This window comes from Mustela nigripes, chromosome 6 (assembly GCF_022355385.1).
Source record: "Mustela nigripes isolate SB6536 chromosome 6, MUSNIG.SB6536, whole genome shotgun sequence".
Taxonomy (NCBI): Eukaryota; Metazoa; Chordata; class Mammalia; order Carnivora; family Mustelidae; genus Mustela; species Mustela nigripes.
Window position 1 is genome coordinate 23873403 of NC_081562.1, and position 22136 is coordinate 23895538.

Sequence of the window (22136 nt, forward strand, 5' to 3'; positions counted from 1 at the left end):
AAGCACTGTGTGTCAGGGCTGTGTGTTACCGGGCTAGAAATTGCATATAAGATTATGAATAAGACCCCCAGCAAGGGAGTTTGCAGTAAAGACAGAGGAAGAGCCATATAAACATGTAAAAGCCAAAACAATACAGTACCGGTACAGGGTGTTTTGGGGAATTTCGTCAGAGGGCCACATGTGGATGTCAGAGAGATACTAAAGAACACCACAGTTGGGGGGAAAGATTTAAGAGAAATTTCGCTATGCATTATGAAAGGATTTCCTCTCAAATGTTCTTATGAGAGATTCCACAAAAACTTCGATTATTTTCAATGGTTTTGAACATCAGATTGATGTTTCTTTGAATGCCATATTTTGCTAAAAGAGGACCACCAGGTGGCTGGGCTCATTATGAATGACATCTAGGTACTTACAGCCAGACCCATACAATGATGAAGCTCCTCCATGACAAAGACCTACTTGTACTGATTTCTGTAGGCTCTTATTTCCTCCCCAAGCCTGGAAAAATTTTTACACATAATAGTTCCTCAAAAGGAATTTGTTAATTGATGCTAATGTTCAATGTATTTTTTTCTGTTTTCATAGTCCTTTGATATTTGAGATATGTTGACTATAATTTTTTAAGATTTTATTTTGGGGGGTGGGGCAGAGGGAGAGAGAGACAGAAAATCTTACACAGGCTCCATGCCCAGTGCAGAGCACAACATGGGGCTTGATCTAACAACCCTGAGATTAACACCTGAGCTGAAATCAACAGTCTGATGCTTAAATGACAGAGCCACACAGGCACCCTGACTATATACAAATTTTAATTGCCTTGTACAGTCCAGGCATCCCATAAATGTTTGCTGAACTAACCTGAGGTGAATTGGTAAACATATGTTAGGCTTTTCATATCAGTATGCTATCATTCCAAATAAGGTGTTTGTCTCTTAAAGTCAGGATGGTTTACATCTTTCATATGCTTTCAAGTCCCTGGTAAGCTCTGAAGATAACCCTAAAGCTACAACTGACAGGTTAAAATAACTCAGTCATTCTGAGCCAGTGTTGTTCATTTTAGAAGGACATACACAGTTTTCAAGCCAGAAGTGATTAGAACACCTGTTGTGTAGCCCTCTTAATACATCTCATACTAATATCTGTGTTCTGAATTTCTTAGCTTATTCCAGACTATAGGCTTTGGTGGGAGTTCGGTGGGGGGGGGGGGGGTAAAAAGGGGAAAGGAATAAGAAAGAGAATAAGATTCATTATCCCCCATATCAACTAAAGGCACATTTTCTGGGCCCTTCTATTTAATAACTCACCAAAAATCTATACTGTGATAGAAATAAATATAATAGATTATAGAGGTTATGAAATCCTATCCAATTCCAGACCAGAATCGATCTCTTCAAGTGTCCTAGTTAACTTCCAATTAGCACCAAGTGAAGGTTGTCATGACAACGAACTGGCAGATTTAGTGAATGGGATTTGTTATAACACAGAATATAGCTGCCTTTTTTTTTTTTTTTTTTTTAAGTTCCAGCTGACATACTGGAAAAAGAGAAAACTTTATATGTTCCTTCTATTTCTCAACTTTTCAAATGTTCTGAACTACTCTGTTTGCCAATTCACCTAAACAAATAATGGTTTGTCTTCCATTTGATGACATTCTCTCATACATAGAACCAACAGAACTAAAACATACCTAAAAATGCCCTACTTAGAGCTGAAGAAACATTTTCTAAGTCGAAGAATAAGACAAATTCAAAGATTGAGCAGAGAACATCAGGACTGAAGTCATTCTGTTTTACTCAAGGACTGATCCACTCACATATACCATTCCAATTAGGACATGAAAGCAAGCCACAAACCTTGGTTAAGGCAAGGTAGGGTCTCTGGATTCCTCCCTCTGCTTACATCCAAATGCTGCCCCATATCCCCATTTATTTGGTATTGTTTATATTCTTAGTCAACCCCTTGACTGAGACATTGGGCTGATTGTGATAAATTTGCTAGCCACAAGGGGCCCAGAGGGAATTTCTGATGACTCACATTCCAACCAAGGGACACAACTCTCCATCTCAGAGCACTATTTTAGTGAAATGATCATATTTTAGAGATGAGATGAAAATAAGTCCCTGCTAAGTGACTGACCCTAGGTAGAAAACTGAGTGGTAGAGCAAAACCTAGACTCCCTGCTTTCACGGACGCTCACTCTCACTGCCTCAGACAAACTAAGCTGAAAAAATGGTTTCAGGAGAAAATAATCATTTTCCATATATGAACTATATAGAAGTGGATTCAGGGACAATTTCAGCAAAGAATATTCTAGACTATGGCTCTGATATGTTTGGTCTACAATTGAAAAACTGTGATTATTAAGTGATCTACAAAAGAAGTGCAAAAATGAGTTGAGTTCTTTTTAAAAACAGATATAAAACGGCAACCATACACTTTATAAAAATATGTGTTATATTATTATTTTCTAACATATATAATCTCATGGGTTTGAGGTATCTGATCTACTAGGAAATTTCATACTCAGTATTTAGTATTCAGTATATCAGTAATATCACGAAACATCTGGCAATTCATATTATAACATACAAAGATACTGAAAGAATTTGGGGATGTACAACCCCAAATCTAAGATAATCAGTTCTATCATAAATCCAAGCACACAGCAGAGGAGATGTAAGTATGGGGAAGTGGCATTCCGCAAAGGCTAACTGTTCTTGCCTGATGAATCCTCGTAAAGCTGGGCTTGTTGCTTTCACAATAAGGAAAAATGCATTCACTCACTCTACTGATAAATTCAGACTCAAAATGCAAATAAGTATACTCTGAAAATGAGAGTTGCCAACTTTTATGCCTTCACATGAGTGCATAGATGAGGAAAGCAATAAAAAAGGGCTAAAGCTACAACCAAAACTAACGTAACAACTATAATTCAATTTAAAAAAAAAGGTTAAAATGGTAAAAAAGAAAAAAATAGAAAAAAGACAAAAAAAGAGCTATATCAATACTACTCTTTAAGAAGTAAAAATGTTTGGGGCACCTGGGTGGCTCAGAGGGTTAAAGCCTCTGCCTTCGGCTCGGGTCATGATCCCAGGGTCCTGGGATCGGGCTCTCTCCTTGGTGGGGAGCCTGCTTCTCCCCTCTCTCTCTGCCTGCCTCTCTGCCTACTTGTGATCTCTCTCTGTCAAATAAATAAATAAAATCTTTAAAAAAAAAAAGTAAAAATGTTTTATTATTGGTAATTGACTATTAACCTTGCAAAAAGTGGTTTAAGGAAAAAGATACAACAAACCAAATATGAAGGGAAGATCCTAAAAGCTTACAGAGAGGAAAAACAGAGCCGGGCCCCAACTGGCTGGGATTTCAACCAGGAAAGCAACAAAGGGAGGTCCCAGAATTAGAGCTGTGTGGCAGGCACTGGGGGCAGGCAGTCCTCAATTAAGCAGAAGAAATAAAGGAACTGAGACATTATTTGATGAGCATGAACACTTGGGTAAGAAATCTGTGGATGAACATATGAAAATTCTGATGAAATGAAATGAAGAAAGTTAAGGAAAAAAAAAAAGTCAAGAAGAATCAAAGCTTATACAAGAAGAAAATGACCTTAGTAAGCTATTTGACTTGGCTGTAGTAATGTAAATACTTGAATATTGATTCAACCAAAATCTGTAGATATAACAATACTCGGGAATGGGGAAAGGAGAAGTTGGGGAGAAGTTTAAGTGAATTAAATCCTTGTATACCATAATAAAATCAACAGATATATCTGAAATTGATACATCAAAGAAAAAAGAATTATTTTAGCTTTTAGCATCGTTCATCAATATTTCTGGCTTTCCTCCTTCCAAGCCATAGCATGTGACTTATTTGGCCAACGAAATATAATGGAAGTGATATGACAGAAGCCTTCAGAGCCAGTGTGTGATTTTTCCCCCTTTCTTCCCTCCTGCTACTGTGACCAGTGATATTTCATATGATTGATGTATTACGAGCCTGGATGCTGGCCTGAGGAGACATGGAGCAGGACCTCAGTTGGCCCACTTGGATCTGAAGGCTGTTTGTTGCCTCATTTTTCATGAGTGATCCTACATATTACTAAATACATGGAAGTAGATAACGAGCAACAGCTGAAAGAGCTGAAAAGGGTTGCCTCTGCAGAGCAGGATTTTAGAGTAAGGAGAGGTTGGGTAGGAGATTGTCCCTTTTCAGTAAGTCTTGCAGAGCTGTCTGATTTTAAAAATGGCCACAATAACTACAGAATCTATAACTCAAGAAATCGGATTAATGTGCGAATGGGAATTCAAAGAGCAAGTGATTAGGGGAGAACAAATATTTTTCTGTTCCTCTCATTTCCAAAGAGGGTGAGAGTTGCCACTCCACTCGAAAAGGAGACTTCGGATTCTTTCAGACTTGTAGCTAATTTATTGCCAGAAAAGTAGATTGACTTATCTGACTAGTGAGTTTGGAAAAAGCAAAAGATCATGGTAGGTTCAGCCCCTTCTGGGCAATCTTTGCTTCTATTTTTGGAGGCACCCAGCCTGTAGAACTGTTGGCCTCAGCTTCTATGTGCAGTGAGTTTGGTGGGGATGGAACAGTAGTGGGGAATCCTATGGTTGTACCTGTGTGACTAGGTGGGCAAGTCTGCTCATTCAGGGATAAGATACTACTAAGCTCGTTTGGTAAAAGACCTAAAACCATGTTTGCTAATCAGTCAGTTTTATCAGTTAATTCTGCTGATATTTTGATCTCCACCATCTATCTCCTACACTTCATTCCTCAGCCGGGTTCAGAACTTAGAAAGGGTAAAAGAGAAATTACCTTCCAGGGCACCTGGGTGGCTCAGTGGGTTAAGGCCTCTGCTTTTGCCTTGGGTCATGATCCCAGAGTCTTGGGATCGAGCCCCACACCGGGCTCTCTGCTCAGCAGGGAGCCTGCTTCCCTTCCTCTCTCTCTCTGCCTGCCTTTCTGCCTACTTGTGATCTCTGTCAAATAAATAAATAAAATCTTAAAAAAAAAAAGAAAGAAATTACCCTCTTCTCCAAACATAGTCTATCAATCACCACAGAAACCACTCAACTATGTGATCAAATTAATAATACACCATTAAGATGTGCAACCTTTTTTGTTGTTGTTCGAAAAATACATATGCACAGAAAAGTTTGGGAAAATATATGCTTATCTATATTTCCTAGTTTTTCTTCACACATTTCTTGAGTGATAAAAATGTTCAAACAACAGACTTAAGAATGAAGAATAAAAGAGTAATAAAAAGTTACAGAGTGCTGTTTCTTGATATTCACAGTGATATGTGGATGATTTCTCTAGATTGCTTTTGTATTCATTCACATCAGATTCTTTTTTTAAAATTAACATATAATGTATTATTTGCCCCAGGGGTACAGTTCTGTGAATCACCAGGCTTACACATTTCACAGCAGTCACCATAGCACATACCCTCCCCAATGTCCATAACCCAGCCACCCTCTCCCTCCCCTCCCTCTCACCATCAGATTCTTATAATTGGTAAGTTTAGAAGAGCTTTGAAGGAAACACTACCTATGTATCAAAAAAAGTTGGATCATTTCTGATACTCTAAAGAGAGAAAATAGAGAACAGAAGAACCACAAAGTTCAAGTTTAGTTAAATCATGTAAATAATTAGATAAAATGACACCCATGCTGCAACGGCAGTACAATTTTCCAAAATAACTTACTTCCATTTCCTTATCAATTGATTTCTCTTCCATTTCTTGCATTTCAGATACATTGTCATCTGAAGCAATTTCAGGAGTTGCTGGCAATGATATTTCAGCTATTTGCTTAAGATTAGATAGTTTCTCATGAATTGAAATAACTCTAAAAATAACAGATAGATATGTATTTTACTTAAAAATGTAAGAAAGGCATTCATTTATTGCCAGAATCAATAATATATGTAAAGTAAATCCAGAGTTATTAACACATGGATTTCTGGCATCCCCAAACATCATTCATTCAATCATTTGTTCATTTAGGAAACATGAGCAAAGAGATATAATTCTACCCGTATAAGGTTTATGATCTAGTTATGTATTCAAACAGATATAAAATGACTGGGAAAGGCACAAAACCGAAAAAGGCACACATCCAAAATATTGATTAAGATGAAAACAAAGAAAATAAAACATCGACGTAGGCAAGGAAAGTCCAGGCAATGACAAAAGTTTGCTCCTGTGTAAATCTTGATGCCATACTATGACTGCCTTGCTGACTTGAAGGTAAGAATTAAGGCCAGTCAATGAGCCTACAACAATGAAATGTATTGTAGGTGGGAGAGTGAAAGGGTAGGGAGAAGAATCAAGAAAGAAGGAAAATCAAAAACCAAGACGGAAGGTAGAGGACACAGTGGCTATTATATTAAAGATGGGAAACTTCTAGAGCCACAGACCAGCGAACAGGGGGTACTCTGAAGGCAGAGGCAAACTGACAGATGAGTGGAGTCAGGAGATGCAAAAGCATTTGAAGCAGTTGAAGGAGGCAAAGAGCTACCTGGATGGCCGTGGTGATTCCAGGCTACAGGCCTAGCACATGTGTGCGTGTGTGTGTGTGCGCGCGCACAGGCGCACGCAGTCATGTTGGTGTCTCCATCCAGGGAAAGAGGGTAACTTTTATGAGAAATGCATAAATGATCCATAAAAGCAAATTGACATCAGGAATGTATGCAGGAATGTCTATTTTCTGATATTCCACAAAGTCCTCATCCACACTATGGTATAATACTTTATATCATAATGATGGTTCTCAGCAAAAGAAGGTTAAATATTATCTTTAATTAAATAAGAGGACCTGAAATTGTATGTTTAAGAAACTCTTCTACATGGGGCACCTGGGTGGCTCTGTGGATTAAGCCTCTGCCTTTGGCTCAGGTCATGATCTCAGGGTCCTGGGATCAAGCCCCGCATCAGGCTCTCTGCTTGGCAGGGAGCCTGCTTCCCCCTCCCTGTCTCTCTGCCTGCCTCTCTGCCTACTTGTGATCTCTGTCTGTCAAAAAAAAAAAAATATATATATATATATATATATATATATATATATAAAATTATTTAAAAATTTAAAAAGAAACTCTTCTATTAAAAAGGCAATGATTTATATGTAAAAGTCTGTTATTGAAAGTTTACTTGGAATATATCCATTTTAAAAAATGGTACTCTCCAATAGTGCTAGAAAAGCTACTTGATGCATTGGAGAGAGGATAGGACTCAAAGGACCTGGGTGAGTCATGGATGGTTCCATCACACACCAGCATGGAACCCTCGACAAGTCACCTAACCTCTCTGGCCCTGATAGGCCTCTTACTACAAGACTGAATGGTAAAACCCACGTCATCTACTTCATCTACAGCATTGTGTAAGGATGAAATGATGTAACTACCTACATTCTTAACCACAAGAAACCAGGTGAAGGACAGATAATATTCTAACATACCATTCGTCACTCTAAAATCCAGAGAAAGAATTCTTAGAATTCTTATTTCTCTTCCAAAAATAACAGAGCTTTCCTTTCTAATACATGGAATTGCAGGAAGGATAAAGTATTCTTTGATGTTTGGGTTTCAGGTTGTCAATAATGTCCAGAGCTGTACTCTCTGCTTCAGAAATAAATGGCCTGGTCCAACTCTGTAAAAAGCAGGCTGAGATGGAGCTAAGCAGGCTGGGCGCCTGTGCAAGAAGCAACATCAGAAGACCTAGTATCTCTGCTTCAGGCCCTGAACCTTATAACTCCATTTGCCCCCAAATTTTGCCCATTATACATCTTCACCTCTTTGTCCACATCAATGCTGGGTCCAGGTTTTGAACTTCCATGATGGCCCACAAACAAATCCATCATCCCATTTGGGCTAGACCTGTGCTCTCATTTACTGATTCATGCGCACTTACTCTCCTGGGGTGGTGGGGCCTGGCGGAGACAGGACCCAGCCAGAAGTAGAAATGTGGACGGCAGGAGACTTGAAGGCAGAAACGGTAGGGAGGCAACTGGATCTTGGTTAGAAGAGCGTAATTAGATAGAACTACATACAAACCTTTATGCGTGTTTAATGACAACACTTTCTTTACCTTTGCTGCCATAAGAAAAATGCAAAGAATTAAAATATGTTTCCTTTGTGAGTATTTAATTTGGAGATTAGGAAGTGAAATGAACAACTGAAGGAGGACTGCCCAATTTGAAAAGCTATTCAGGTTCCCTCTCTAGCCTATTTTTCCTGACCTTTTTCTTACTTTGCCTTCTGAAAGATGGTCAACAAGAGCAATCCTCACATACTGATCTCACCTTGACCCTCCTAAGAACACAAGGAATACTAGCCTAGGTGAGAGAAACAGGCAGCCTTCCCCACACCACTGAGGGACAGGTTAGATGAGAGACTGTCAGGAACCTCCCTCTGTTCTGGCCTCAGTGACTGGTGCATGTCCCTAATTTTAGTAAACCTACGACTGCTCATAAACACATCCAAATTAGGAACTTTTTGGAATAAAAAAGGATCCCGTCAGTTTGATTACATTCTACTCTGTAAAAATTATAATCATTTTCATTATGTGATTCTAAAAAATAAAAAATCCTGCCATATTTCTGGATACAAAGCAAGTGTATAATTTCCCCACTTTGTTACTGAGCTGGGCTGGTGTAGGTCCTATGTCTAGATTTTCTGCCATTTCACTGGGGGAAAAAAGGAAAAAATAAAAAGGAAAATTGAATAATTGAAAATATGCCAGTTCTTGAAACATCTCTTGTTTTATTCTCTTTTAAGGTGAGGCCAAGAAGTCCTTCAAAATGAAAATCATGGAGCATGAACAAGGCTCGTCAGGGAAGAACAGAGAAGCACCAAGTCTCTGTTCACTAAGCACTTACAAGGTGCCTAGCAGGGCAAAGAGCTGACACTGACAGACACAGGGTTTAGTAATGAGACTTGACATCTGCCCAGTGCTTTTGGCCTTTCAGAGTATGTGCATACATTGTCCGGGTTGATCTTAACCATAACCCCGAGAGGCAGGCAGAGTAGATATTATTTCCATTTTACAACTGAGGATATGGGGGCTGAGTTCAAAGAGCAATGAACAATGGAAATCAAAACTAAATGAACTACGTAATGAAAAAAATTAAAAAACGAACTAGGAACTTGGTAAAGTAGGAAAAGAGAGAAACCAGGCAAGAGCAAAAATTAGAAATATGCCACATTCGATGGAAAGGAAGGAAGACAACCCAGCTGAGGCAGAGACTGTTGACATGGGGAACAATATAAAATAGGATCGGACACAGGGGACAGGTGGGACAAGGGAGGTGGTAGAGCCTGTGCTTAATATGGCAACCCAATGCAGAGCCACACGTTATTTGTTAAATACACCCCAAATTACAGACAAAATACAGTATAGACAATATCCTCGTACTCTTTATAATCTTTATGAAATATCAAGAACTGTTTATCCAACAATTCTAAGTACTATTATTATTCTTATACCCAATTCATCGATAGGGAGACTGAGGTGCAGAGAGGTTAAGTAACCTGTACAAAGTTAGTAAACGGCACGACTGGCATTTGAACCAAAGTGGGCTAGCTTCAGAGTTCATGCTCTTAACCACTGCAGTATCATACCCCGCTAAATAAAAAGAGTTCTAAAAGTTTTAGAACTCTTCTAAAACTTCTCCTGTGATTTACCGTGTACATTACTAAGACAACCTGTTCCAAAGAAAGTATCAGCAGAGTTGTGGGAAATTATTTATTACTTGCCTGTTCAGTGGAACCCAGAAAGAGCCAATAGAGACGTTGCAATAAGAGCTATTAGGTACAGCATCTGAAATATTCCGGGGCTTCATGTTATAGGCATACAACAATAAAACCTATAAAAAATTAAAAGACATAAAATGTGACATCAAAACTACATTTGCCTCAAAATAATATCATTAAATTTTTAGAGGCTTTCCTTTGAAAGTGAAAACAACTTTTTTTTTTTTTCAATTCACTTTAAATAATTTTTTAAAGCCAGGTACATGCCTAATGTGGGGCTTGGACTGAGCCAGCCAGGTGCCCCTTGTTTCATTTTTTTTTAATTTAATTTAATTTTTTTTTAAAGAGGAATGATGCAAATGAGAATTGTACAAAGTTTGAGGTGAAGATAAACATCATTTGATATTATTTTTAAAGAGTCACTTTTTTTTTTTACTACAATTAAGTTTAAATCTCAGCCTTTGAAGGCCCTCTGTAAGTTTGAAATATGTAATTAGTGCATATCCAACCTTGTTTCTAGTTACTTCTCAACATGCCCCTTTTCCACCTGTGCTCACAGCTGCCCCATGCCTCACTTAATGCTTCTTCCTTCCTCTTTCCATTTCTTCAACCTACATACAACTTTCTGGTCCCTACCTCTAATTTAGAATTTATCCTAATGGCTCATGCTCTGGTAATTTCCCTGTTGTTTCCACCTTGACAATCCTTAAAGTCAATTCCATAATTAAGAGCACCTGTTTATGGTCATCGTCACAGAATTTGAGATTCATAAGAACCTTAGAGAGGATCTGGTCTGAATCCTTCATTTTAAATATAAGAAAGCTAAAGCCCAGAGCTGGTAGTCAAAACTGACTAATTAAGTGCAGGCATTTATCTCTGCTTCTTTGATAATCAAACTAAAATAAGAGTAAAGTATGTCTTTAAAAAGCCATAAAACTACAAAGACAGATAAGAAGAGAGGAGGTAAAGCAGACAAGAAATGTTAGCAACACATTGAAGGACAGAAGGTACTCAGAAGAGCACTGGGTGACCCTGAAAAGGAAAGGCTATGTCCTAACTGCCTTTGGAGGGGTTTCCAAGTGTGATAAGTGCCCTGGAAAGGCTTGGAACTGGAGATGCCAGGTATCTTAGACAACCTCCCTCCCATCCCTTCAATGAGCCCATGCAACCAGATTTTCCCACTTTCTTTGCCTTGTCTGTGGCCAAACTTCTTCCATTTTCCTCTCTGCTGAGACCAAATCAGAGATCTGTTCTCAGGGTCATTAGGAACAGGGGTGAGATGCTGAACTGAAAACACTGGAGGTGGTGTCTGGGTGACTCAGTCAGTTAAGCATCCAATTCTTGCTTTCAGCTCAGGTCATGATCATATGGTTGTGGGATGGAGCCCTGCATCAGGCTCCACACTCAGCAGGGAGTCTGCTTCAGGATTCTCTCCCTTTGTCCCTCCCCCCACTCACATGAGCAGTCTCTAAAATAAATATATCTTAAAGGGGAAAAAAAAAGGAAACATAGGAATTAAGTGAAAGTCTGTATTCTAAACACGAGATATCCCCTACCCCCACTACAGGCCCTGCCCGGGATGTAGGAAACCAGACAGTGGTTGAAAAGGATCCTTTTTGAGGAAACTGACCAGACAAAGAGAAAAGACCCATGGGTACTGACATTTCAGAATCCTGCAATGAAACCTCTGGCTCCTGCAGTTACCCTACAATGAGGTCTACAAATCAATAAGTCTAACCTGATACACTTTTTAGCACCTTGAATGAATAGCCAAGGGTCACCAGACATGAAATGAAAGGTAGAGGCCAAAACTAATATAAGAAAGGATTTTGAAGAGTCAGGTACAGAGAGCAGAAGAGAACTTCAATGAAACCATAATTGAGATCTTCAAACAGAATAAGACTATATTTCATCTGTAAATCAAGAGCACAGTGCTGTCAAAATGAACAGAAAAAACAAAGGGCTCTTAAAAACTAAAAAAATATGATAACAACAACTAAACAATCAACAAAAGAGTTGAAATATAAAGTTGAATATATATCTTCCCAGAAGTTCACCTTAATTTGAAAACATAGGTAACAGGGGAAAAAAGATGAGAATACTCAATCTAATAAATTCAATATCTGAATAATAATTCTAGAAGGTGTAGAGATAACCAAAGGGAGGAAATTATCAAAGAAAAAAATTCTTCTTGAACTAAAGGCTGTACTTTCCAGATTGAAAGGGGCTGTGTGGATGAAAGAGTTAAACCAAGGATTGTATCATGGAATTTGAGAACACAGGGGACAGAAGGAAAATCCCCAGAGCTTCCAGAGGGAAAAAAAAATCAAAAGAAAGAACTAGGAATCAGAATAGGACCAGACTTAATAGCAATGCAGGATTGCTAGAGACAATGGAGCAATGTTTCCCATGTTTTGAGGGAAAATAATTTTCAAACTAGAATTGTATGCCTAGGGAACAATGAAGTAAGCCTTAAAATGATGACTTTTTGTCAGACAGTCAAGGTCTCTTTATATTCTGTGTAAGTACAGGGTCAATCTCAGTCAATCTGTTGCAACCTGTTAGCATCTCAGGGGACTGTAGTCATGGTATTGGCCCTTGGCCAAACTTAAATGAAACGTACTACCTACTGACTAATGCAGCCCTGTCCTTGGTTCTGAAACACACTAGCTGGCAGGCTGTGCCGTCTTGTCAGCATTTTTTTTTTTTTTGTAGAAAATATACATATTGATGAATTCCATCTGGATTCTATTGTTCTCTTCTTTTCTATCACTGAATTTGGCCCCACATGTGGTATGGACTATATGAACATAGAGGTATGAAAGACTCCTCTTCAGATGAGACATCTGCTTTCTTGAGACCAAGATATCTTACATATTTTGGTAGCTCATGATCTGTAGATGATGTGTGTTCTGTGCAACTGAGCAATGACCCTGGCAACTGTTCCTGAGCATCTTGGCTGTCTCTAATGGTTATGTACTTACTTTATCCTGCCATTACTTATCCTTTACCAAAATCTTCCTTGAACTACTTTGTGGAATATATTATATGGTGTGTTCTTTGAATAATCAGAACCTCCAACACACTCTTTGTTGGGAAGCTGGAAGATGTGTATATTCAACATGAGAGAGAAAGTCAAGATAGAGAAAAACATGGGACCCAGGGAATCCATCTCAGAAAGAGATGAAGGAATTCTCAGGAGGATGCTTAATGAGCTCTTAGGATGCTATCTGATTCAGGAGAGCAATCAGTCCAGTTTGGATCATGTCTCTGAAGAAGACAATAAAAGAATGAGAAATAAACTAATGAGTTTGGCCATATAGAGAAGAACTGTACAGCTTTTTGAAATTTAGGGAAAATGAGATATTCTAGAATACAGAGAAACATGAAGTCAAACAAAAATAAAGCAGGTGTTTTTTTTCTTTAGGATAGAAGTCAGGAAGTAAGGAAATAGACCTTATTTGGTTCAGCTGTGAGTGATATTTACACAGTTGTGAATACCAGCTATGGGTTTAAGAATTATGACAGAACTCATTTAAGAGAATGTGTGGAACAGAAGAATGTACGTGAGGGGTAAAAAAACAGGTTGATATTTGCCTTCATCTTCCACAGCAGTGTGTGAGGTGAGGTTCATCACTCAAAGAATTATCATGTGAGCATGTAATTTAGATATATGGGGAGGGGGGACCCAACCAAGAGACAGTTGAGAGTTAAAAGTAATTGTATCTAATGCTGGAATTCTGGGATGTGGACAGCTAGACAGAGAAATGTTCTTTTTATTCGTTAAAAGTCTTTTAAATTTAGTTTTTCAAACTACAGTAAATTTTTGATGAAACATTTCTGAAAAGAAAATGAAATGAGTCCCAGAGAGATTCGTCTGTCTTATGGTATTTGCTCTTGCTTTGTGTTTGTTAACCTTGACTCCCAGGCTAGCATACAAAATCCCTGTGGACAGGAGTGACATCTTATACTTTTTTAGTAGTGCTCACAGCACCTGCTACATGTTAATTAATATCTTCATATTTCTGAAAATTTCATTACATCTTGTAAGAGCTAATGAAGTTCCCCAAAGCGTGTTAATGGAAAAATTTAAATGGATAATATACTTTATATTTAACCCCTGATAATGACTTTTTTCCTCCTCAGGCTGACACTTGTCAATGCTTTTGCAATACAATTTTAAAACCTTTTCTAACTGAGCATGGCACAACTGAATTCAAGGAATAACAGTCAGAAATCAAACGGGCTTGGATAAAATAGGGCAGTAGTTAAACAACCAACAATAAACTCGCTTGCATATTTGTTGTGAGCCTGGGCTTTGGAGTCAGAGTGCCTGGGTTTGCTTCTACCATTTACTGGCTGTGTGATTTGGGCAAATTATGGAAACACTACGCCTTTACTTACCTCATTTATAAAATGGAAATATGGTAATCCCCATCCCATGGATCATGTGAGGATGCAGTGAGTCAGTGTGAAGTGCTCAGAACATCACTGCTGTGGTTGTGAGCCTCATGACCATTCCTGGCTCCTCGGCCTACCTTGCTTGGTACCTCACTCTCCATATTCTTTTGGACCCAACCCAGCTTCCCATCTGACCACCCAGGCTATCTTCATTGAATCCATGTGCTTAGTTCTATTCCCAACTGTCCCAACTTCTCAGGGATAAGTATTACCCTATAACACCTTGCATACTCAGGACTGGATTCTGTAGAAGATAATACACCCATGTTGAAATTTCCAATGTTCCCTTTCTCACTTCTGCAAAGACTTGTTTTCCAAAGGCAAAGAAGTTATGTGTCTTTGACAAACATTGAGGAATACTGTATTTAAACTGACTTGACTGGGGAATCCCTTAACCCCAGCAATGGGTGAAAAAAGAGTCCCTCCTCTGGTAGATGGATTTGATTCATTACTTCCTCACCTTGGTATCTTAATCACCTAACAAAATGCCTGGTATACAGTAGCACTCAATCAACACTTTATTAATTAGTTAGTAAGCAGCTAAGCTATATGCACGTTATAAAGAAATCCATATGAAGAAACCCCCAAATGGGAACTCTGGTCCCCATTTTTATTTTTGTCACTAATAAGTTGTGGCATTATTCAAGTCACTCTACCCATATGGGGCTTGGCTTACTCAGTAGAATGAGAGCATCAGATAAACATTCTCTTAGCTTCTTTTCAGTTCTGAAATTTCATTTGGGTGGTACTAAGAGAAGCCAGAAAAGCTTTCCAGTGGAGCCTACTGTTTAAGCTGCAATGCAGTAGCTTCTTGGAGAATCATCATTAGAGCTATGGGGTGGTTTGGAAGCAATGGGTTAGTGCTTCTCAGAGTTAAACATGTATACATTACTTGGGAGATATTCTGATTCAGTGGGTCTGGAGGGAGACTCGAGATTCTGTATTTTTAGTGAGTTTCCAAAGAATGGCAATGCTGCTGGTTCTTCACTCTTTGATACCAGTCTCTGCCTCCTTTATGCAGCCTTTGTCTTCCCCAGCTTCCAGAAAGAGGGTGTAATTTTGGGTCTCATCTGCAGCACCAGCTTCCCACTAGTCACTTGGCCAACAAGACCCAGAATCCAGGGCACCTCAGAGGGAAGCCCCAGGCATCTGTATGATCTCTGAATTAGAGCACTGATAACATTGAGCTTTTGCATTTACTACGACTTGGTAGTTTTCCCAGGAACCCTAACTCTTCCTTCAGGATATAGGACTGAGCTTATCTTGAATGCAAAGTATGCTTATTTGGGACCATGAAATACAGTCTGGCTCTAGCCAGGGCTATAAAGATCTCCAGAAAGGATCACCAGCTCCATATCTCTCGTTCCCAGACTGTCTAGGATTGAATTCTACATTGATCAGACTTATCTCCAAGAACTTTTCCAGTTCTTCCCAACTCTGTCTTCACTTGACACATGGAGTCCCAATTTTCAGTGCTTTGCTAGATCAGACTTCTTGCACTTGATTATGCTTGTTTGCCTAAATCTTCAGTGGTTTCTGAATACCATGCCTTGGACGTCTAGCTGCACTTAGAACAATAGCCTTTGTAGCAATTTGATTCCCTCCAAATTAGGTCTCATAGACCAAACGGAAGGTCCCACTACTGCTTCTTTATTGCCCTTCCTCCTGCTAGCTCCAAGTTGCATTCCTTTGAGTCTGATCAAGTAATAAACATAATTCAAGTCTCACTCTAAAGCTGGGCTTGTGATCCAGAGCATCCTACTGGGAACTCTGGGTCCTAAAAATAGCACAAAGATGAGGTAGAATAAAGCTAGAGGTCCTAAGATGTATTCACAAGACAAATCTGAGTCATCAGACCTCTGGCTGTAGTTATAGCTTTTTAAGCTAAGTTGTAGTTATGCGTCTTTGTGCTATTCTTCACAATTATTTTTAAAGCCTTTGTCCAGGATTTTCATTAAAATGATTGACCCTCAAAGCCTCTTCAGTATCTATCTCTAGAAGACACTTAAATTGTTCAAAAAATGTTTAGTTTCTAACAAAATTCCAGGGAAGAGCTTATAATGTGGTTCTACTATATTCTACTATATTCCTCTAAAGATAATTTTGTTAAATAGGATAATATAATTTCTACCCCCCAGACTTAAGAAGTTAAACTTTTCCAAGTTATACACTTAACCCTAAAAGGTACAGTGGCATGGAAATGTTTATTACTCTGAATTATCTAAAAATTTTATGTCAAAATCCCTAGTTCCAGGATTTCTATTTTGCTGCCACCAGCATCCTTAGTTCTTAATGGTATTTCTGCTTCAGATACTAGATTAACTAAAGAGGACTGAGTAGGATGAATCAAGTGATGTTAACTTGCATTGCTAATCCTCTAAGTCTCTGGAAACTCCAACTCCCTATGTCAGATATTAATTTTCATCACCATCCCACCTAGAGGCTAGAAGTGCTTGCAGCCAGGACCACTGTCTGAGGACTCAACAAGGCACCATGCTGAGGATTGCAGACTTGGAGGAGTTCACACTTGGAATCAGATTGATCTAATCCTGATTCCTTGCCAACAAGCATTCCTCTATCCTGTGCCTCAGCTTCCTCTTCTGTGAAATGGGGGTGAGGATAGTACCCACCTCACAGAGTTGTGAAGTTATTATAAGCAAAGCATCTAGAATATACTAAGCTCTCCATTCACTATTGCTATTATCTTGTAGTTTCATGAGCTTTAGCCAGTTATTCAACTTGAAACAGTATGAGTAGATAAATGTACAAATACACCAATATTTAAATCATCAAACAAATTTCACTGTTATCTTCTGAAAAGATAGAATCTTAGGTCTGAGGAGATCCAGTCCATCCAAGTCAGTGTTTCTCAATTTTTTGACTGAAATTTATGTCAGCAACTGCATCTTTTATCATGACCCAATACATACATATTTATTACCAAAGAGGAGAAAAATGTCCCTAAACTAAGAAATGGGAAAACTACTTTGCTTATGGCATAAGAAAACCACTCTAGCCATCTGTTTAAATCACAATTTGTTAGCTGGTGCTCTCCTTCTAATCTCTGTCTCACACCAGTTCATGCTTCCATATTCATTGTCAGACACAACTGTTGATGCTATCTATCAGCTACAGATAGAGTCATAGCATTAACTTCTCAGACCACTCTGTCTCAGGCTGATATGAATGTGATATTTTTATTTCTATGAGCTTGCAAAATGAACTTTATAGTTTATACTTTCTTATTCATTTTTAAAAATTAGCTCCTTAGGTAAACATTCTATTTCCCAAATATGTAATCTTTCTGTATCCATACCCTTCCTGAATGGATATACTTTTTTATTACTTGGTTGTTCCTCTTGCCAGCAAATTCTGACATATGCTGAAGATCAATCAATCTGAGAAATTTTCTTTCTAATAATATCATGAAACAAAAAATTCAGAAAACTTTTTTCCCACTTTAATTTCTTTAAAAAAAATACTACTCAAGACCCACACAATATTGATTCCATTGTCCATTAGCATTCTTGAATCCAGAAATTGAAAACTACATTACTGAATTCCTCAAAAGAGACTATGCAGATTTATTATTTTTAAAAGCATATGGAATATCTGGCATAGATTTGACATGGAAAGTGTGGGAAAGAGAGTACTTTCAAAACGTGACAAATAACTTTAAATGTTCCTGGGGAGTGATATGTTAAAGTTCCTTTTTTTTTGTAAGAGTAGAAAGAGCTATAACTGACCAAGAGTTAGCAGCAGGTTGCCAGCCTAAGGAGGCAGAATGAAGAGGACAATGGGAGAAGTATGTTCAAGAGCAAAGAGAAGTATAGGCCCAGGAGATTTCACGATCTGACAGGGAGGGTCACATGGGTCAAGGAGCAGCAGAAGATACCAGAGGCACAGCTAGAGGGGACAGCACTCAAGAGCTGGAAAATGCAAGAGTAGACCAATGCAGGAGGCAAAAAGCAAATGAAAATGCTGAACAGGGCAAAACTATATGTCAACTGTTTTATGGGGAAAAGCCTGAGGCTCTTCTTAGAAAGAGCAGCAATCAAAGAAATGCTATGGTGGAAGGTCCCTCTGTAAATGACTATAGTGACCACCTATTCCATTTTTAAAACCTTGACCTCTCATCAAGATTCTCCTAGAATGTGAATCACTTTTCTTTCTCCAATTGTTCAGGGACTGATATCAAACTAATTCTAAATACTTGCTCCCATCTCCTCCAGCTCCCTAATTAGCTCTAGTGCAAATGTCTTTCCATGCATATGAACATAGGTGTGGATAAAGATAAATATTCAGAGTTAGATAAAAATAAAAATGAACATTAAAACAAGGAGTGATATGTGTGATATAAATTTATGAAGTGCACTTAAAAGCAAACTAAGGGTTTTTTTCCCCCCATATGCTACGAACTTTAATTTTGCTGGTAAGGCACAGTTTACTCTCTTTTTTATATGAGGTTGGCAGCTAAAGTATCTAGAAGAAGATATTGTTGCTAAATTTTTCTAAAAGCTTCCAAACAATGTTTAACAAGTGTATTACATGTATATTTGAAGTTATCAAACTTTAAGACAGCAAAATTTATAATTTTAAAATAATTTCAGATAATAATAAATGAAAATTACTATGTATTGAGGTTATGCATTTACCTAGTCATATCTAGTTACAGATAAGGATAACTATGATACAAAAAAGTTAACCAATCTACTAAAGATCACAAAATTATTAAGTGATGGAGCTGGGATTCCAACCCAGATGATCTGGCTCCAGAGGCTCCACAGTAATATAAAAGTCATTAGAGGAAAAAAGATATTTATTAATTTTAGACTTTGATAAGTATATATGCTGTCCTATAGTTAACCACTAAAAGCACTGAAAAAAGTATATAATTTCAAAACTCATAGAGGAAAAATGAATGATAAAAATAATCCAAAAGAAGGGAAAAGAGAAAAACAGAAGAGTTAAGACAAGTCCAAACACAAAATAACATGATAGATTTAAAACCAAATATATTAGCACTTACATTAAATGTAAATGTATTAAATTCTCCAGTCAAATACAAATTGTCAGACTACATTTGAAAATATCCAAATGCATGCCTTTGATAAAAACACAAAACACAACTATACAAAAGAATTGAAAGTAAAAGGTTGGATAAAGACATGCTGTGAAAATAATCACAAGAAAATCATTTTACTTTAGTAATATCAAACAAAGCAGACTTTATGAGAAAAACCATAATTACAAAAAGGCCATAAGTCATTTCAAAATGATAAAATGTTTAGTTCACCAAGAAGATACAACAGTTAATTTTATTGCACATAAGAACATAGTCTCAAATTACGTAAAGCAAAATTTGACAGACTAAACAATGAAAATCACAATGAGAGATTTAAATATACTTATTTTAATAACTTCTGATTTTTAAAAATTAAAGGCAAACAAACAAGAATGGGGTGTGAACAAGTAGTCTAACCACACTACTTATTGGGTATATATAAGAACACTGCCTTAGCAACAGAGGACCACACATTCATTTTAAGAGCAATGGAATATTTACACAATAAATCCTTTCCTGGAGAAAATATGCAGGTTTCAACAATATCAATCATAGAGAGCATTTTTTTATTATCACAGAACAACATAATCTAAGAATAAATAACAAAAGATACTTCTCTAATATTATATATAATATATATCAAAAATTTCAAAAATTTTAACTGAATGATAATGATATATATCATATATATATATCATATATATATCATATATCATATATCAAAAATTTTAACTGAATGATAATGATAATACTGTAATAAAAACTTGCTTGATGAAACCAAAGCATTGTTTAGAGAAACCCATAGTCTTCAAATGTATACATTAGGAAAAAAAGGACTATTAAAACAAACATCTTGCGGGGCGCCTGGGTGGCTCAGTGGGTTAAGCCGCTGCCTTCGGCTCAGGTCATGATCTCAGTGTCCTGGGATAGAGTCCCGCATCGGGCTCTCTGCTCTGCAGGGAGCCTGCTTCCCTCTCTCTCTCTCTGCCTGTCTCTCCATCTGCTTGTGATTTCTGTCTAATAAATTAAAAAAAAAAAGTTTAAAAAAAAAACAAAAACAGCTTGCTTAAGATTATACAATTAATAAATAGCAAAGCTGGGTTTTGGAGAAAAAAAAAGAAAAAGAAAAAAACCAAACATCTATCTTAAGAAGTCAGCACATAGGAAAAGAATACAAAACAAAACAAAAACAAAGTAGAAGAAAGATATATGGATTAGTGAAATAAAATTAACTGATGAGAAACCTCTGGTGACAATGATCAAGAAAAAATACACAAACCACCTATGTAAGAAATGAAAAGGGACACTTCAATACAAATACAATGAGGAGATTAAAAGTATGAGAGAAGTTTTAAATAAAATGAAAAAATTCCTAGATAAAGAAACTTAAACAAACCTGACTCAAGAAGGAACAGAAAACTCCAATGTTCTATAAACAGGGGTGATAGTCAAAATATTTAAAGCTTGGTTTGACATGGGTACTAACCATTAGAACAGATATTGACCCAATCAGAACTGATACCATTTCTGGCATCTAGTAAATGAGCACTAGTGCTTAATGGCTGCCTCTAACAATTAAGAATTAAATTACTAATTTTCTATCTTCTCACCAAAAAACCCCCACTAGGATCAGATGGCTTTACTTATGAGTTCTTTTTTTTTTTTTAAGATTTTATTTTTATTTATTTGAGAGAGAGACAGTGAGAGAGAGCATGAGCAAGGAGAAGGTCAGAGGGAGAAACAGACTCCCCATGGAGCTGGGAGCCTGATGCGGGACTCGATCCAGGGACTCCAGGATCATGACCTGAGCCAAAGGCAGTTGTCCAACCAACTGAGCCACCCAGGCGTCCCTACTTATGAGTTCTTATCAAATATTTGAGGAGAAAAGTTTACTCTAAACTTATAGAAATGTCACCAGAGAATAGAATAATATGGCTATTTATCAACTCACTTTATACGTCTAACAAAATCTTGATACAAAATATATCTGACAAAGATGTATGAAAATGAAAATTTTAACCCAATATTACTCTTAAACAGTGGCAAAAATCCAATACAAAACTTTAATAAACTGAACCTAGTAAAATTAGTATATGACCAATTTGAGTTTATCTCAGGAACATAAGATTGATTTAATATTTTTAAAAATCGATTAATATATTAAAGTCATAAAATAATATTAATAGACACAGCAGAAGATTTGGATTTGATTAAAAAATCTTAGCAAAGTAGACAGTAGAAAAAAAAATCCTTAAATTGATGAGGTGGCTTCAAAAAAAAATTAAACATCCTATATTATGGCGACACACTGGAAAGTATCCCTTGATGATCAGAAAAAGAAAAAATGTTCAACTCAAGTCAGACTTTTCCTGATTTCTTATTTATTTTCAGATTCATTCTACTAGACAACATAGATTCTATATTGCTGGATATTTTCATCTACATGACAAGGAGCTGGACCCTATTTTCAAGTTATAATGGTCAAGTTAAACTTTATATCTATATATAAGATTTATCTTTGTGATTATATTACATACCATAGGTTCTGTGTCCTTTGGAGGTCTTTCTAGAGGAGGAATGTACCACTGAAAGCAAAGTTCTTTGTTTAAATCTTGTATCTTCATATCTGATGACACATCTCCAGAAGATGGGCTGGCAGAGAGTTTATTTAATGATAAATTGGAGTGTAGAGAAGTGTCATGACATAACTAGGGGAAAATCAAAAGCAGTTTAATTACTGGTAATAAATTCATTCAATATTTAAAACATTCACTCAATATCCATTCAGTATTTTCTACATTATAAAATTCTGGGAATTGTTTTAGTTTGTTTTATAGGTGTAGCTTTTTTTTTT

The 22136-nt window shown here is 37.2% G+C and overlaps 1 protein-coding gene across 1 annotated transcript in view; it reads right to left on the minus strand.

Annotated features, from left to right (window-relative positions):
* The window catches only part of CFAP54 (cilia and flagella associated protein 54), a 302579-nt gene that overhangs the window by 26438 nt on the left and 254005 nt on the right, over positions 1 to 22136 (minus strand). Inside the window, exons 64-66 of the mRNA XM_059402309.1 lie at positions 21820 to 21990; positions 9760 to 9869; positions 5717 to 5858 (exon numbers count right to left, since the gene is read on the minus strand). Coding sequence (XP_059258292.1) covers positions 5717 to 5858; positions 9760 to 9869; positions 21820 to 21990 — 423 coding nt within the window. The remainder of the gene's footprint in view (positions 1 to 5716; positions 5859 to 9759; positions 9870 to 21819; positions 21991 to 22136) is intronic.